This window comes from Cyprinodon variegatus, unplaced genomic scaffold (genome assembly GCF_000732505.1).
Source record: "Cyprinodon variegatus isolate N-32 unplaced genomic scaffold, C_variegatus-1.0 Scaffold227, whole genome shotgun sequence".
NCBI classification, from domain to species: domain Eukaryota; kingdom Metazoa; phylum Chordata; class Actinopteri; order Cyprinodontiformes; family Cyprinodontidae; genus Cyprinodon; species Cyprinodon variegatus.
Genome location: NW_015150680.1, coordinates 1,015,526 through 1,033,146, shown reverse-complemented (window position 1 = coordinate 1,033,146; position 17,621 = coordinate 1,015,526). Strand labels below are relative to the sequence as shown.

Sequence of the window (17,621 nt, the reverse complement as noted above, 5' to 3'; positions counted from 1 at the left end):
AAAAATCATCTCAGCAGAGTGAGAAAAATGGTCCACTGGTCAACTACCGTTTCTGTGTCCTAATACTTCTAACATGAAGGAAATGTAACCTGCGAGTAAAGGGAACAAAATCCAGCCATACCAAGTAACTAAAAAGGAATATTTTACATCTGGTATTTGAAGTAATTGCACGTATTAATGCCAGGAAGTAGTTCACAGTGAGTCAAGTGTGTAGGATCTGGACTGTAAAACAATACAGGTAAAACCTAAACTCATCCAGGACAACCATGGGTCAAGGCAGCTGTACTCGTATCTACTGTATGTGTAGTTTTTGTTTAAAATGCATCTCAGCACATAGGCAATTGGGTGTAAAGATGGTTGGTAAACAATTAATGTAAAATCCATTTCTGGATCCTGTCAGGTTACTAAATGGGCAGAAAAAAAATTGTGTTTTCCCCCCAGTTTTTTTCATCTAATGCAAATTTAACCTCGGAAATGTATTGTTTAATTACAACAGTCATTTAAAGAAGCATAAAATATATTAGCTGAATTTAAACTATTAATTATCAAGAAGTATTAGGGCAAGGCTAGAGATTTTTTTTTATTTCGAGAATAAAGTCTAACCCTAACCCTAATATTACAAGAATAAGGTAAAAAAATTCCGAGAATAAAGTCATAAAATTACAAGAATAAAGTCATGTTATCAGAATAAAGTCGTGACATTACGAGAATAAAGTCGTAACATTACGAGAATAAACTCATATTACCAGAATAAAGTCGTAACATAATGAGAATAAAGTTGTAACATTACGAGAATAAAGTCGCAACGTTACGAGAATAAAGTCATATTACCAGAATAAAGTCGTAACATTATGAGAATAAAGTTGTAACATTACGTGAAATAAAGTCATAACATTACGAGAATAAAGTCATAACATTACGAGACTAAAGTCATATTACCAGAATAAAGTTGTAACATTACGAGACTAAAGTTGTAACATTGCGACAATAAAGTCGTAACATTACGACAATGAAGTCATAACATTATAAGAATAAAGTCATAACATTATAAGAATAAAGTCATAACATTACGAGAATAAAGTTGTAACATTACCAGAACACAATTGTGTTATTATGAGTAAAGTTGAAAAATTACAAGAATGAAGCCATCATACCACAACCTGTTTCAGAAAGAAAGCTTTAAACTCCAACCAGCATATGATGGCTGACCAGCACCATCAAACAGCAACCTGAGTCCACTTTGACATACTGTCTAATTTGATGCTGGTGCTAAAAGACTTCCTTATTTGTCAAACTGATTCCAAAGTCTAACTTCACAAGGTACTCAACATTCCTCATTTTAGGGAAGAAAGTGCTTCTTGTAAGAGTTGTCAGAAAATGCACCTTTATTTTCGTAATGTTACAACTTTATTCTCAAGATAAAAAAATAAAAATCTCTAGCCTGGGCCTTATCGGTATTCATTATCTGTTATTCATTGCCTCTGCTTATTTTAATTAATTGTATGATTCGATTTTTCACATTTGAGTATGATGCATTTTCATATCTTAAAGCCTAGTTAATAAAAAAGTTGCACTCACACAGTCTAATGCTTTAATTAGGCAAAAAAAAGTGCATAACACACCCCATCACATGTGCATCAAAACTGCACATTTTTTATAAATTGGTTCATCTTGCATACAGCATTCACTCATCAAGTCCCTGAAGTTCCTAGCAAGTACAAGTACTTTCCAAATGAGCCTAAAGGCCAGAAAAGACCCAATCTGATTTTATGTCCGATCCAACAGAAAAGTGTGTCGTGGCGTTTAGCGCCCATTAAAAGTCAATAGGAATAATCACACCAGACACGATTTTACACAAGGGGCTTACGTAGATCCGACTGAGATAGACCCCAGATCTATTTTAGTCAAACTACGTAGCAATTCTCCTTCTTCCACAGGGTACAACTGAGAGGTTATGGAAGCTACTGCCACCTACTGGCCATGTAAGACTCAACCGATGGTTATAGACTAAACAGTATTCGATTAAGTTAAAAAGGTGCAATGTAGATTAAAAGCAAATTGCATAAATTTTGTAACCTCATCTAAGCTTCTCTCTAGGTTAGTATGAATTTAAATCATGGTTTACTGGATGCCTCATCATAGCAACAGGCTCTTGTAGCTACATGTTCCAGTTCAGAGCAGAATCCCAGCAGCTCCACTATGTCATCAACATGGAGCCTATTCTACTTCCCCTCAGCTAATTGTAAACAGGCAGACTGTGCTGCAGAGCTGGACTATGGGTCCCTTCTTGCTCAGAAACCATCTAGAAACCATTTTTGGTAAACTACAGTGGTCAGGGGTTTGTGAATGGTCCAGTTTTAGTGTGCAGAGATTGTGTTGAGTCTGTAGAACAGGGTTCAGTCATGCCTTGAGTGCAGACCTGCTGCTGCTGTGACTGCCCTTTTCCACCAAGCTCTTCTTCACCCTCTGCTTTAAAAACATCTTCGTTCTCTAAAACCAACTCCAGGGTGGGTCCTTGAGCTGCGCTCTCCTCCAGCTCCCCCTCCTCTCTCAGATGGAGTTCTATGTTCATGCTGAGAGATTTTTCTGATTCATCTGGGGGGAAAAAAAGATACTTTAATGCATAAACTAAAAAGGGAAACACAGCCCAAATAGATAATTATGATCTAATGTTATCTGTTTAACACTTAAGTACAGTCGCATCATAAAACAAGCTGAAAATGGAACTTGGATTTATCAGGGATAAAGATTAACACAATAATTCATCTAAAATGATTAGTTTTGTCTTTGAACATTTAGCATGAAGTATGCAGATAGAGGTAATTTTTCTTAGCAAATCTTAGCATAAATCGTCTAGTGAGTCCTGAGTGCTTACCACCTCGCCCAGAAATGTTTGAATAGGATTAAAGGTTAAGAAGGAGCATTTTGATTTTGTTTTGCCATCTCTTTTGGATAATGTTTTGACTGAAACAGACAATTCGCTGGTAGAGTCCAGCTGATTTCAACTTAAGAGACTCATGAACGTTCAATGATGCTATGCATGTATAAAAAGTTCCCTGGGCCCACAGCACAACAGATCCTTTGCTATACCCAAAAGTGGACTCAAGGTGTATATATTTATATTTAATTTGATTCCAAAATTTCCTGATTTTTTTTTTTTTTTATTTTCTGGTTGGTTCTATCTGAATAAGTCACATAGCTGAGGCTAAACTCCCTGTAGAGATTATATAACTCTAGTTATTTATGTTTGTTATAGTAGAACAGATGAAGTTTTTACTTTTGCATCGCCCCTTAAGAACCATTTAAATGGAAGATGGTGTCTAACGGTTTTGCTTGTTGCTAAAATGCTTCTCTTTCCTAAAGTTCTCCAATACCAAGCTCCTTGGAATCCTGCTCACATTGTATGGCAGCTTTAGGGTGTAAAACTAAACTGGATCTCTTTTTTTAAAGGGATTTCCTGTGTTGTTAAAACTTCCTTCTAACCAGTTCAAAATTTCTTTATGGCATCTAAAACAGACAAGATCAATGGCCTATTTTTAAATGGACTTCCTCCTGGTCCTCACCCTGTCCTAGCTGCCTCTCCTGTGGCAGCAGCAGCACGTCCACGTTGTGATGTTTCTCCAGAGCGCTTGTGAGCACAGCACCTTCACGGCTAAACAGAAACACCAAAGGCAAGTTGATGTCTTCGGTGGAGTCGCCATCTCCAACCATCTGGAAGAGTGGCGTCTCCTCACTGTTACTTCCTTCACGATGGTCTAGGGAAGAAGGAAGTATTTGCAACAATTTAGCACCCACATAGTTCAGACGTTGAAACCTTGGAAAAGTGCCCTTAAAATAAATTTTCCATTAAACTGTACCTATAAATATGACTCCACTGGCTCCTGCTTGTTGCAGCCAACGAGCTTTTGCTGCAAACATGCAGTCCCCACGTAATGCCAATGCAATATGGCCTTTAACCTCTGCTGCATTTTCTATTGGCCCACAAGCAGTGTAGGGGGAAGCTTTCACTATGGTTCCTTTCACCTGTGGTAGAGGAATTCTCTTTAGGTCAGTGAAAAAGCAAATTACAATAAAATAAATAATAAAAATTACATTTCTTAAACTCTCCATTCATTATAAGACATTTTTTTTAAATCATATCTATTCTGGGCTTTATATTAATAATGAGTTGCTGCATCTCACTCCGTGCTCCTGCTTGGTGAGGTCCATTCCAAACTTGGCCGGTCCCGCAGTGAGGACCGTCCTGCCCAGAAACGGGGGGGAAATGAGCTGAACAACATGCGGCACCACCAGCTCCTCCTCTGGAGTCTGGCTCACCTCTGCCACAAGCTTTACACGGAACACACCTTTATGCTGCTGCAGATTCCGAAATAAAAAAAGGACAACAAACAACAATCAATTTGAATCCCTCTTTGTTCAGTTGGGATTTGTAACTAATAAGATCATTTATCTACATTTTGTTACTTTGTACTTATGACAGTGTTATGAAAATAAAGTTAAATTCTGTTCTATTCAATCCACTAAAATACATTGACATATATTCAAACTACATGCGCTATTAAACCAGTATTTCAATGACACAATAACAGACTCGTAGAACAATATTTTCTAGGTGACCAGTTAATAAGTACGTTTTGATTTTAGACACTTACTGACAGACATTGACTGCACTCCATTATATCACACTGTTATCTAAAATGACTGTCTAATGCTAAATATAGTGCAGTTTTTTAACTTTAACTTTTTGGAATTTTAATAATGGAGGACCCCAGAGTTTGCTGCACTCAGCCCCCTTTACCAAAAATCTCCTTGCTGATGAAGATTCTCAGTCATCCAGGTCATAGTCATTCCGTAAAAGTTCAAAAAATTTAGATATTACAGGCTCACAATGGAAGCAAACGACCCACTCATCGGTTACCATTTGCATGTTTCCAAGCAATACAAGGCCTTGTCTATATAAGACTCAAACTCACTGCGGATCCAAACATTTGAATTGAGAAAGCTTCCTGGAGAGGTGGCGAAACGTCTTCAAATCTTGGAAACCAAGTCCAGTGGATATTTTTTGAACTTTTACAGAAAAATCTTCTTATTTAGCCCTCTTCTAAATGGCTTGTGACTTTCCACACCCCCATCCTCATGAGGGCCACGCCCCCACAATCCGTAACCGTAATAACCAGAGTTCGTGAGGACAGCCTAGGAGCCTGTAATAATATATAAAAATAGGACTGTAGCTTGACTAATGGCTGCTACTGACAACTCTGAGCAGCTAATTTCCCCTGATGACATAACAAGGGGATTGCTTTTTCAAACACAGCATTTTGAGTACCCATTAGCTAAGAGGTGGGGAAAGATTATGATAGAGAGGAAAGGTTTTTTTTTTTTGTGAAACAGGCTTCAGGGCACATTTCTGTTACAAAATGTAAAAGCTGCATAATTTGGGACCTTTAACGTAACCAAGTTTTAAATTGCATATTGTTAATTAAAGGTTCTAATAACTTTGAGGCTCAGTCTGAATACCTTGGGACCATTAATGTCGCCTTGGGTGATCTCATTCAGTGGAGTGAGAGAGATGCCCATGCTCTTCAAGAACTCCACTGGTTCCATGCCATTATCATGGAGTGGTAGCTCAATTTCCCTGTGAACAGTGATGAAAACCCTCAGTTTCACATAACCGCAGCACAGAGAGAGATTCCTGCACAACGTCCCACCTGAGGGGTAATTGGGTGAAGGCTCGTCCAACCCCAGTCAGGTACTTGTAACCATCCCTAATGGTTTTGGCAAACGACGGGTTGTTGGGAAACAACGTCTCCATGCTGGGACAGGAGTGTGTAAACAGATCCTCATCATGAGCAGCAGCAGTAGCAGCAGCATTATCCTCCTAGACCAAGTAATGCACCAGAATCCAATGTAAGACTTTTAGAATCAATAAAGCTCATTGGTATTTCAACAATGTTTTCTTCATCATTTAAGTTTTATGTCAAGATCAAATGATCTAAAGCGAGAGGTTTTACCGTAACGTTGATCCGAACAGATGCCTGAGTTGTGGACAGAGAGACAGGCAGTAAGTGAGCCTCTGTGGTGAAGATGTAGTCATCTATGTCAATTGGCAGCTGGCTCTTGTCCGTAAACAGCAGGTAGAGGTACTTGAACATCTCGGCAAGAAAAAATGAGTCCATTCTATAAAGAAACGGATAAAAAACAACATATCCATCTATTGCTTTCCTTCAAAGATTGGCGTAGTTTGTCCCAAACAGCACCTGTCTTCATGTGTCCCCGTACGGACGTCCTGCACAGCTGCAAACCCGCAAGGCACCCTGGCAAAGGCGTTGAGCTTTTCCACTATGGATTGTCCCACTCTGAGGTAGTAAGGATCACCAGTGGCCTGCACAGATCATATTATATCCTTAACCTCTCTTCAAAAGACGAAAAAAAAAAAAAAACAGAAACACAAAATTCAAACTATGGAGGATAGGAGCATTTTTATTTGGTTGGGGATTTTAGCAACAGCTTAAATTCCAGGAGTAATAATCATTACATCCAACATGTTTGTTGCCATGGTGAGGTGGCAGACAAAGTGTTAACAAACCAAATATTAAATCATCTATGTTTTTGTGGTTTAGAGCATATAACTGTAAACATGATGGATTTAAGTTACATTTTTGTTTAAGATGTTTACCTTATAGAGGTAGTAGGTGCTTTCTGCAAACTCTGGTCTTAGTAGGTGTTGGCCCCAATGAACTCTGAACTCCGTGGTAAAAGCCTGTGTGGAAATATGTAGCTATATTAATGAGGACAAACATTATAATCATTCTAACAATATTAATAAAGCTCAAAATAGAAGTCGAATACTGCAGCATAAAAGAATAGAGCCGACACCTCTGGAAGGAACTTGTGCTGTTTTGTGACTTGGTACAGCATTTCATGTGTTTCTATGGCTGGTTTTAGATCTCCTGTTAGAACCTATGAAAACAAACACATTTTTTGTTTTGTTTTTTTAAATCAATCTTTATCTGTCATCATTAATTTACCAGTCGTTGCAAACAGAGCATCAGACCTGTAAACCAGGGAAGAAAGCGAGCAGGGAATCCATCCAGCCGCGAACGCTCACTGTGGGATTGTGCATGTGTACGTTGAGTAGAAGAGGAGGCTGGCTGATGTACTTCATGATCGCGCTGTAGTGCTGTTACAGACAAAACATGATAAAGTTGTTCAAAACATCGAATGAGAAGGTGTGTGTTGCGGTACCACAGGCCTTAAAGAAGTATTTGCAGTGGATCCTGTGTGGGAGACCAACAAAGTAGCACTTAATTGCGAAATAAAGGTAAGCAAACCGTTTTATTATTTTCTTTTTATTCCTTAAAAACAAATATCTAAAAAAATATATGGCTTGCATTTTTATCCACTCAATTTATATTAAAAACTCAAGCTCAGTCAGATTGGTTGGAGATCAGTTTTCCTGAATGAATCCAAATAAAATTGACCTCTGGTCTCTGACTGGCTGCCTTCTTGTCCCTTCCAAAATAAAATTCTTCCAACAGCAGGATGCTGCCACCACCATGCTTCATAGTAGTGATGGTGTGTTAAGAGGGATGTCTCAGACTCACAGGTAATATCAGAATGGTCTCAAGACCCAAACTATTGTTTGGAATACAAACAAAAAACCATTATCTATAGTTACTAAGGCGATAAAAACAGCATCAACAACCAATGTATTAGGTTAGGTGGTGTTTCAATATCTTTAAACACATAGATATCCTTCATCACTATTATTTTTATGGTCTTGTTTTATTTCTATAGTGGTTTTCAAGAATACATGCTTGTTGATCTGTGACCAAAACTTTGGGAATCAGTTTTCTAAATAGTTACTGTAATTCCTGTGTGTCCTAATGGAAAGAGCAAGACGACTTCTCAGGGCTTTTTGCATGACTAATCATTGCAAATTTAGTTATAATTTTTTTAAAAATCTAATCAACCACTTTCCTTCCAGGCCCTGATAATGTTTTCCTCTGTTGGCTGTTGCTGTAAACAGGCCAAGTATGAAAACGTTATGTTGGTAATAACAGTTAACCAAGGCAGCATACAGTTGTTTACTGGCGGGAGACTTACGATGTTGAACCTCTGTAGAAATGTATTGTCTCCTAAAAGAATGTAGGCCTTCATCAGGTATTCGTAGTAAGAGTCAATTCCTGCACCAACTCCGCTATCTGTAAAAAAGCAGACGGAAAAAGGCTGTTAAATTACAACAATGTGGGCTTCTTATCGATGTTTTCCAATAACAGGAGGGACTCTGGGATTTATCAGACTCTGGTGAATGTAAATCTGGTGCTAGAATGATCTTACCTTTCCTGACCCATTCTCCATTATGGATATTGATAACAGTTCCTACTAAGTCACTTCCTCTTTGTCTCCGCTCCCAGAGGACATCCAGGGCCTTCCTGGCGTGCTCCTGTGAAACATCAATAATCAGTCAGTTTAAAGTTTCTATAGGAGGCAAATTAATCTCACACCTCAGTAATTACACATATACGGGACACTAATACTCAAAAAAAAAAAAAAAAACATTAGCAGAGCTCAAATTATAGGCTGGTAGTACCTCAAACACAGACTCTCCTGACAGTCTGCTGAGCGCAGCAAACTCCAGGATCATTGTCCCTGCACATGCCGTACACGTGTCAGATTCAGTGCCAGTGCGAGAAAGTGGGTTCAAGGTGCCGTACCGCAGATTCACCTGGGAAACAAAAGAAAACTTTACTGAGAAAAAACAAAATAGCGACCAACATTGATATTTAGTAAAACATAAAATAAAAAATATATATATAAATAAATAGATACATAAATAAATAAAAGGGGGGCTTAAGGTTAAAGTTTAATGCATTTGAACAAGTAATTAGTCAAGCATTCAATATCTCCACAAAGTTTAAAAACGGATCCCAAGTTGAATAAAATTTGGATATTGATCCTCGCACAGTGTATCTAAACTTTTCAGAATAATTATTTCTAAACTGAAACTGTATCTGTGCCTCAATTTTAGTAATGCTTAAGCAAAAACCCTAAACCTTTGAGGGTGATCAAGCAAAAAATAAAAAAAAATAAATAAATAAAAATTTAGATTCAGTGTGAAGATATTTGTTTTAGCCATCATTTATTTGGAACATATTTCCTGATTTCTTCCATCTCTGTACTACAGAGATGGAGAAAGTCTGAAAGTTTAAGTTTGTTTGTAGTAACTTTGTAATAAGGGGTTTAAATAAATCAGATTATTGTAGCACAGGTGTCAGCTAAAGTGTGACATCCACCTTAGGGTAGGGAAGGCCACTGGTGGTGTTGAAGGCAGGAAGCAGTCGCCGGCCCAGCTCTACAGCCATATGAAGGAGCTCATCCTGATACCACTGCATCCTCTCCCCTCGCTGCCGGAGCAGGTCCGCCATCACATGCCCCCCTAAAAGCCCACTGGACACATATTTTCAATAAGATAAATAACATGATAAGAGACCTTCAGAAATATAAAACAGTTTTAATTTTATACCCTAAAACTCTGATGTTGGTCTCAAACACAGACACCACCACATCATTGTCCAAGCGGACGTCCTCCACAGCCTTCTTCACTGCATCCTCAAACTCGTCCAGCTTGTTCAACACCTGTGCACAATGCAAACGTGTGAAAGAGTTAAAATAACTCAACCGCCAAAAGGAAAGTAAGAGGAATAAACTCATCGTTATGCTGGTAAACAGATAAAAAGGAGACACATACCACTAGTGTATCTAGGGTGTCGATCAGCGTGAGGGAAAACCTGCAGAATATGCAGAGCAGTTAATGAGATGGTGAAAGGAGGTCATGTTACTTTTCTGCTGAATAATCTCACATTTCATAACTTTTGAGCACATTGATTACGGTAATCCATGTCCATGATTTATTCCTTCATATTGATTTCAATCCCACAAGATTTCATCTCGTCATATACAATTATGAGTTTGCAAAAAGATTGCAAGAAATTGCTAGTCTGGGTTCCTGATCTCTTTAAAAAATAAACCCCTGGTAAATTATTCCCTAAATTATGATTTCTTCAGTTTTTTATATTCAATACAAAATAATGTTAATTAAATCATACTATGTATTTTCACTTTTTAGCATTAATCAAACACGTTTAATCAATAAAAAGTTTAGAAAACTTTGCAAATGTATTTGACAAACGGTACAGACTGAATAGACTAAATTAATTTCCACCAAACAGTCCTGTTGCTTGAAGGAACCATGAGGCATTACTTGATATTTTAAGGCATCAAATCCCATAAAATAGGTGTCCTTACTTCCCCAAGGAGTCATCAATGTCGCCTCTGCTTGGTTCTTCTCCACGGACTCTCCCTTTGCAGCTTAGAGGCATCAGCTCGTCTGCTGGATAGGCATATTTCTGCAACAGTAACAGCTGCATTTAGAGTTGCCACGACCATCATATAATCATTCTACTCATAGTATTTAGGATATTACCCATCTGCATTCTACTCTTATAGCTGTTATTTATTTGTATAAAACAAATGTAAGGACCTTATTTACATCTTATTTGAAAGCTCAAAACTGATGGCAACTAATTAAGGAGTTGGGGTCATTACCCCTGAACCAATTCATGTAAGATCTATCTATTATAAGAGAAAGACACCCACTCCTCAATAACTGCACATGCATAAAAGTTAAAGGCACAATTTTTTTAATCTGATGCCCGAACAGCCAAAAATTAATGTAAGCTGTTTGTTGCTTAAATTATAAAGAATTTTGAAGCAGTCCTGGTTTAAAGTGTGTGCTGCATTACACCAAAAATGGGACATGTTTGTGATCTATTAAGGAGTGTCATTTCCAAATAAGAAATCCTCTTTCAGCAATTAAAGATGATTGCTTTGTGAAACTATTAATTGATTATTTATATTTGTATTATATTCTAGATTTTCCAATATAATGGTGAACTCACCAGTTTCAATCTTTACATGTTTCTCCAAAATATTGTCTTTGCTTTTTTCCTTTACATTCATCTTTGTATATATTTGTAGCTTTCCGTTTCTGGCCCAGTCTGGTTGTTTTCCAAGTTATGCAGATAATGCTTTCTGAAACACTCTAAACTGGTTCTAGGTTAAAAAAAAAATCTAATAACATTCCCCTCTTCAGTAAACTAAGCCAGAACATAAGTGATCTTACACAGATCTTTAGTCATGCAGCTTCTGATGCTACAAGTAAACAAAAGATTGGAAATAAAACATTGTCCTTACCATGTAACTTCCATAGGCATGGTCAAACATTTCAAGAATTTGGTTTCTGTAAAATAAACAACAATATAACATGAAACCAGGCGCCTTTTCCAGATTATTCCAACTATTTAAGGTCTTTTATGTACAGATTAGCTGTGTTTGCATAGGTTTTCACCTGATGTTGGTCTTCTCTTCTGGTGTCATGCTCTGGTTCTCTAAACATTTCACCCAGCTAAGAAGACTGGTGATCACAAGCGTTTTTAGCATCATCTCGATGGCAAAACAAATGCTTTGTTTCCTTAAAGTTTTATCACCAAGTCTCCTCTTATGTTCTGACATAAGGTTAATCTTAAATGGGAGCAAACAAGCTCCTCTCTATCCAACGCCCACGCAAATCAAACAGTCCAGCTGGCACGGCTGTTCTCCATCAGATCCCAGCTCATTCTCTTGCTTTGGGACCAAAATGGCACAGTTTTAACTACCTGCCAATTTCCATTCTCCCCAGCTTTGTTGTCCTATTCTTTGTCGAATCTTAATAGGGACACCTAATGTAACGTCCATGTAAACAAAGAAGGAAGGGAAACAAGTGAAGAATCCGAAAGAGATTAAGTAAAAATATCTAACCACCATATAAACCACAAAACAAGAAGATACACGCCTCAACTAGCAAACTGAAAGCAACGGTTGACAGTTAGAGGCTCCTCCAGCTGTTGGGAGGCTCCCCGATGCTAGCCCGTTAGCCATGCTAGTTAGCAAACAAGCTTATTAATAAAACAAGTAAAATAAGTTGGACCTAATTAATCCTGGGAAAAAAAAGAGAAAGGAATGCAGCTGCCGTCGTTTTTTCCAATAAAAAAAAAACCTTGGTAGGTTTACAGTCAGCGACGCGAAGCTAAGAAGACCAAGCTGTCAAACAACAGGCTACCCCGGTGTGGAAGGAGCAAACTAAGCCCCGAGTTTGTCTTTCAGGCAATCTCAGTGCCACGTAACACCGGAGCGAGTCCGTCACATTTGCTGTTTCCCCCTTTTTCGTCAACTATTCTTCAATAAATTTCCCCCATGTTCACTTTAATTCTGATATTAACGCCAACTTTACGTTTAGATATAATTAATGATACTATTATCTTCATTTAAATTGTAGAAGATCCCCTTTCAGACCATACTTAGGGTGTACGTTCAAAGGTAGTAGGTTCGCATCATGTGTCATGCGGCTTACCCCGGCTGACCGGAGTATGTGACTGATAGCCTAACATAGCAGCATTTTATGAGTCTAGAAACGTTATGATAATGTTCGTGTCTTAAATTATATATCGCCAATAATCTATTAATCTTTGTAAGTTCATTGGTTATAAAATCCCTAAAAATTTGTCTCTGATATCGTTCCGCTTCGTGTACCATTAATGGCCTCTGACGCCGCATCGTCATCACCCCGGCACGACACCGGCAAAACGTAACCGAATGCACCCACAGGCCGCTACTGACAGCATTGGCACTAATATTCCTATTCTAATTGGAATGCCGCCATACACTAAAGGAAAAAATAGCTAATGCGTGTATGCTAAATTGGAGACCGGGACATAACGGACGTTTTAATGACTTCCCAATAGTTTCTAAATTTTAGCTTAGTAAAAAAATGTGTCCGGTCTGCAGTGTTGAGAATTAACCACAAGGTGTCACTATTGTTCGATCGCGTGGATTTTTTTTTTAGCATCTTTGCAAACTTTTGGGTTCTGATATCAAAAATTGTATTTTTGAACCGAAAATATTTACTTAAGAAGAGTGAAATTGAATCACCTAAGCTCTAACGTTGGCTCCAACTCTAAGAAAAAATATCTAAGGGCAGGTCCAAGAATGAGTCAGACAGAGGGAGGGGAAGGAAATGAAGAAAGAGGACAACATTTATTTCCCACATATCTTATACGTGGGATTTTATTATATTAACATGGTGTGGAAATTTAAACAACGAACCAAACTCTGCTACCACTGATTAAAAAAAAATATTTTATAAAATATACAAACATACAAAAAAACATATAAAAATAGTTTGGAATATTACAATAATACATAAGAAACATCAGAGTTATTAAATAAAAGATGTCAAAATTAAGGGGGATATAAAACAATTAAATAATCACCAGTTTCTGAATCACCATTAATTAATTAATAGATTAATTTAATAAATTTTTTCAACATTTGCTTAAGCAACGTGGTTAAAGTTGACATTTTAACCAAGTAGATTTTTTTTATTCTAATAAAAATAAATGTTTTGTCTCACAATGAGTTAAAGCTGATTTGCTCCAGAGAGGAGGAGTTTTATGATTCAGCACATAACGGGGGTGGCTCCCTTTCTCAACTTCTCTGAAAGGTGTGGCAGTCAGTCTGTACTCACTGCAAACGTGCTTTTCCATCAGCTTATCCTTCAAATCAGGTAAGAAACAAAACAAAACATGATGCCATTCCTTCATTTTTATCTTAGATTCACGCTCTTAAGCGTTTCTTGTGTTTCACGTTTGGTTTTGTTGCGCCTTTCTGCTCCGGAAGGATGTTTTTTTCTTTCTCTAGTATGGAGAAATCGATGTTACATTATTTCCTGCACTCCTCATCTTGCACAGGATTTATTTTTATCTGAAAAACTTAAACCAAGAGAGATAAAGCGGATCAGTTAAAGAGTTATATTGATACTTATAAGATATTTGTTCCTCTTTCTAGGTCTAAACGTTTTACTCTACAATAAACAAAAAGCAAACACAAAGATGTCTGACTCTGTTTGGGTGAGTTTTTGAAAAATACCTGTTATTATTTAATCTGATGTTTTTGTTGGGAATAAAATGCAATTTCTCTCAACTTGTGATGCAGGATGATCTGGACCTGCTCTTAGATTCCCCCTCCTCACTGACTGCAACTGTAAGTTGAACCTACTTATTTACTTATTTAAACCTTCAGAGTTTACTTATAGTTTTATTGAAAGAAATACTTTGCTGTCCACATATGCAGAGGCATAGCCAGAAATTTTTTATAAGGGTGGCCAGGTATCAAACAATGTAGACTGAGGGGGGTCCGAAAGCAGATAAACACCAGAACCTCACGGTCAATCTACACTGTTCCAACAGGAAAAATAACATGTGCAAAACATCCATATTTTTTAAATAAAGACTAACTATACTTTCCTACAGCCTTTTTGTAACAAATTGATTTCTGGGGCGTAAATCTTTTCTATTTCCATTACTTACCTACTTGTATCAATAAACATTCTACATAAAATTGATTTCACTAAAGACTCCTAGATGACTTTCTCTTCACCCCATAAAATATAAAATCTAGTTCTAAAAAGAGCGGGAATTCTGTACTTATTATCTTTGATGTTAGTGTATTGATGTGTGTAATTAACCACAACATTTTTTGAATATTCCACTTGAGAGTATTACAGTTTATGGCCACCCCTGGCCCCCCATCTAGCTCTGCCCCTGCACATATGTAGGTTATATATGAAGAGGCAGCTTTTCTTTTCTTTTTTTATTGAATCAAAGCAGCCTTTTTTTATCTAAAAAAACAACTTGTATTTAATTGCATTGTTTAGTTGACTGGTACCTGTCTTGTATATAATGTGTTAACTTTTTAATTCATTTTCTAGTCTAATGCAAGAGGAACTGTTAAGGAAAAGGCAAATTTTAAGGTAGACGAAGACGTTGCTGCTCTGAGGAAAGCCATAGAGGGGCTTGGTGAGTTAATAAGTTACAGGCATCAGGCTCTTTTATAGCTCTTTTATAGATACACTAAATCACTAAAATAATTGGTAACAATTCAGAAACACATAGGCCCTATTTAAGAGACATAATGCAAAGTTCAAATCATTTTTTTTAAATAATTTCTATAAAATAATGCAAAATCTTTTATTTTTGTTGTTGTTTCTTTAATCATCATAGGTACAACAGAAAAAACCCTGATTGAGGTTCTGACCCAAAGAAGTAACGCCCAGCGTCAGCTTATCAGCGCAGCTTATCAGAAAGCCACCGGAAGGGTATGTGACTCAAAAAAGTATTCAAACCCCTTTGTGCTATATTGGTTTTTGGTGGGATAGACCGACACAAATAAGTGAATAAATGGGGAAAAATGCTTCAAACACAAAAACTAAAAGTGAGACATGCATTTGTATTTATGTTAATACATTTAAACCACATTACAACTGTTTTTTGTTTTCGTCTCTAGTAGCTTTGCTTATGCAAATAATGAAAGTTGGATTGAATTATATAACATATATACTGTTGCTTTTACGTAACTCCTTTCATTGTAGCTCTGCCGGGGTGTTTAGAGTTCTCATGTTGGAGGATCAACCCGGTTTTAGCCTTTAACAGAGGCTAAAACCAGAATACTTACATTTAACCAACTCCCCATTAACTCTAAACAGCTTCACCACAGCATAATGCAGCCAATACTTTGTTTCAGTGTGCAGTATCAGTTTCTTTGAGTAGGCAAAATAAAAATGAACAAACAGAAATAAAGGGTTTTTGTATTTAAAACTAACAAACAGAAAGTTGTTTCGTTTTATGGGTCTAATGGGGAACATTTGTTGTCATTCTTATTAGACATTAGTGGCTGACCTGGAAGGTGACACCCATGGAGACTTTGAGGACTTGTTAGTCGCTCTGGTAACGCCTCCTGCTGTCTACGACTGTCATGAAGTCATAAAAGCCATGAAGGTGAGATTTATCAATATCAGAGCAAAATGTGCTTAACAGATGGATATAATGCACCAGGCTATGTTTTCAATCAGGTTTTTGGGGTCAAAAGAACACATGATCACAGTTTATTCCTAAATAAGTTATATTTGTTCATTAAGGCTTAGTTTTCACTAAAATATTGCATTTTATTTTAACATCCAGGGTCCAGGAACCACTGAGAGTACTCTTACAGAAATCTTCGCTTCCAGATCCAACAAACAGATTAAAGCAATGTCTGACGCATACATGAAAGGTGGGTCAATAAGTAAACTTAGTCACTGAAGCTTCTCAGAAATTTTTCATAGCTGGTTTAGAATGTGTTTTGTTTTTTACAAAAATGTGAAATTCATCGGATTTTTTCATTTCATTAAAGAGACTGGAAGAGTTATGACTCATGATCTGAAGTCGGAGGTATCTGGAGATTATGGCAAAGGACTTCTCATCTTGGCTGAGGTACTGTAGATAAAACTGTAACCAGGCTGTGTTTGCGGCACTCCCTGCAGCAGCACATTTATTTAGAAGGTGGGGATGCATTAACCTGCCAAAGATATTGCTAGAATGGAACTATATCCAAACAGGCTGATTGCTGAATGCTTGGAACGCAAAAATTTATCATCTAAATCCTCTGTTTAAAATTAACCTTGTGCAAGATACAGTAAATTAATAGGAATAACCAGAAGGGTAAATTCAGAGAAAATATCTCCACGTCTATTTGCAGACATATTAGACCATTTAAGGTTAATTGTTGAAAGAGATGCCACCCCTTTTGATTGATCTTCACTGATTTAATGCCATATGCATCCATCTGCTTTTACAGGGAAAGAGAGATGAGAGCATCAACGTGGACGCAGCCAAAGCCAAAGCAGACGCTAAGGTAACCTTTAATATTTTTAATTAATGTCTTCTCACTTAGGTTTCTGCCTTTTAAAGGTAGCTTTCCCTCTAGTGCTTTCACTGACAATTTTTTAACCACAAAGCCTGTGAAACCCTAAAAGGTCAACCTTGTCCCCCACAGGTGCTGTATGAGGCAGGAGAAAAGAAATGGGGAACGGATGAGGAGAAGTTCATCGACATCTTGTGCCACAGGAGTGTTCCTCAGCTTCGACAAAGTGGGTTTAGCTGTTATTTCTTCTCAATAAATATCCAGCTTAACTCATTTTTTTACCGTCCATGTAAAATGGAAATCATGGGAAGGAATGTTATAAATAAGATTGACCTTTAATTATATTTAAGTATTCCTTTTTTAAAACAGGACAGCGTAGAATAATTGAGACGATCATCCCATTTATTTGTCCCAGTGAGGGATAAATAGTATATAAATGGTGAAAAACGCAAAACTCTTATTATTCTATTGATATAATTTCATTTTTCTCAGCTCAGAGACAAAATGATGCATAAGGGACATTTTAAATGTTCTAGGTTACATCAATGTTGCTTTAAATGTATTTAAGTAGAAGTGATTTAGCTGGGCCAGTGAATGGAACTAATAGAAAATTCATTCAGGACTCTGAAAGAACAGCCCAGGGAACCAAGAAGCTGTTTGTATTTAGTCACGTGTAGTGAGGGAGAGGGTACTAACTGGAAAAGAAGGTTTCCTTTTGGTTGGATAGAGAAAGAAGGAACTATTGGGTTCCAGCGAGAAGAATCAGATACCTGCCTGTGTTCCTT

General features: G+C 37.3%; 2 protein-coding genes across 2 annotated transcripts; one reads left to right on the top strand and one right to left on the bottom strand.

The window, feature by feature from the left end:
- Positions 1 to 1,577: 1,577 nt before the first annotated feature.
- Positions 1,578 to 12,165, bottom strand: LOC107088711 (ER degradation-enhancing alpha-mannosidase-like protein 3). Its single transcript, XM_015381053.1, has 20 exons — positions 11,411 to 12,165; positions 11,257 to 11,302; positions 10,309 to 10,409; positions 9,752 to 9,791; positions 9,527 to 9,639; positions 9,297 to 9,450; positions 8,594 to 8,728; positions 8,341 to 8,446; positions 8,107 to 8,204; positions 7,055 to 7,180; positions 6,877 to 6,960; positions 6,677 to 6,760; positions 6,258 to 6,382; positions 6,012 to 6,177; positions 5,709 to 5,878; positions 5,518 to 5,635; positions 4,183 to 4,356; positions 3,858 to 4,023; positions 3,564 to 3,755; positions 1,578 to 2,595 (listed from the first exon to the last, which is right to left on the bottom strand). The coding sequence occupies exons 1-20, from the start codon at positions 11,572 to 11,574 to the stop codon at positions 2,333 to 2,335; spliced, it is 2,625 nt and encodes an 874-aa protein (XP_015236539.1). The 5' UTR covers positions 11,575 to 12,165; the 3' UTR covers positions 1,578 to 2,332.
- Positions 12,166 to 13,567: 1,402 nt separating this feature from the next.
- On the top strand, positions 13,568 to 17,175 carry LOC107088690 (annexin A3-like). Its single transcript, XM_015381010.1, has 10 exons — positions 13,568 to 13,663; positions 13,945 to 14,006; positions 14,092 to 14,139; positions 14,867 to 14,954; positions 15,159 to 15,253; positions 15,819 to 15,932; positions 16,116 to 16,206; positions 16,327 to 16,406; positions 16,771 to 16,827; positions 16,969 to 17,175. Exons 2-10 carry the CDS (start codon positions 13,989 to 13,991, stop codon positions 17,173 to 17,175), a joined length of 798 nt encoding a protein of 265 aa, XP_015236496.1. The 5' UTR covers positions 13,568 to 13,663; positions 13,945 to 13,988.
- Positions 17,176 to 17,621: the final 446 nt, after the last annotated feature.

Excerpts from the sequence above, each read along its gene's own strand:
- LOC107088711 (XM_015381053.1), bottom strand. The coding sequence starts at position 11,574 with ATGTCAGAACATAAGAGGAGACTTGGTGATAAAACTTTAAGGAAACAA. Across the intron at positions 8,205-8,340 it reads TGGAGAATGGGTCAGGAAAG|ATAGCGGAGTTGGTGCAGGA; the intron begins GTAAGATCATTC and ends GCTTTTTTACAG. Across the intron at positions 4,357-5,517 it reads GCGACATTAATGGTCCCAAG|CAGCATAAAGGTGTGTTCCG; the intron begins GTATTCAGACTG and ends CGGAATCTGCAG.
- LOC107088690 (XM_015381010.1), top strand. Across the intron at positions 15,933-16,115 it reads AAGTCATAAAAGCCATGAAG|GGTCCAGGAACCACTGAGAG; the intron begins GTGAGATTTATC and ends TTTAACATCCAG. Across the intron at positions 16,407-16,770 it reads GACTTCTCATCTTGGCTGAG|GGAAAGAGAGATGAGAGCAT; the intron begins GTACTGTAGATA and ends CTGCTTTTACAG.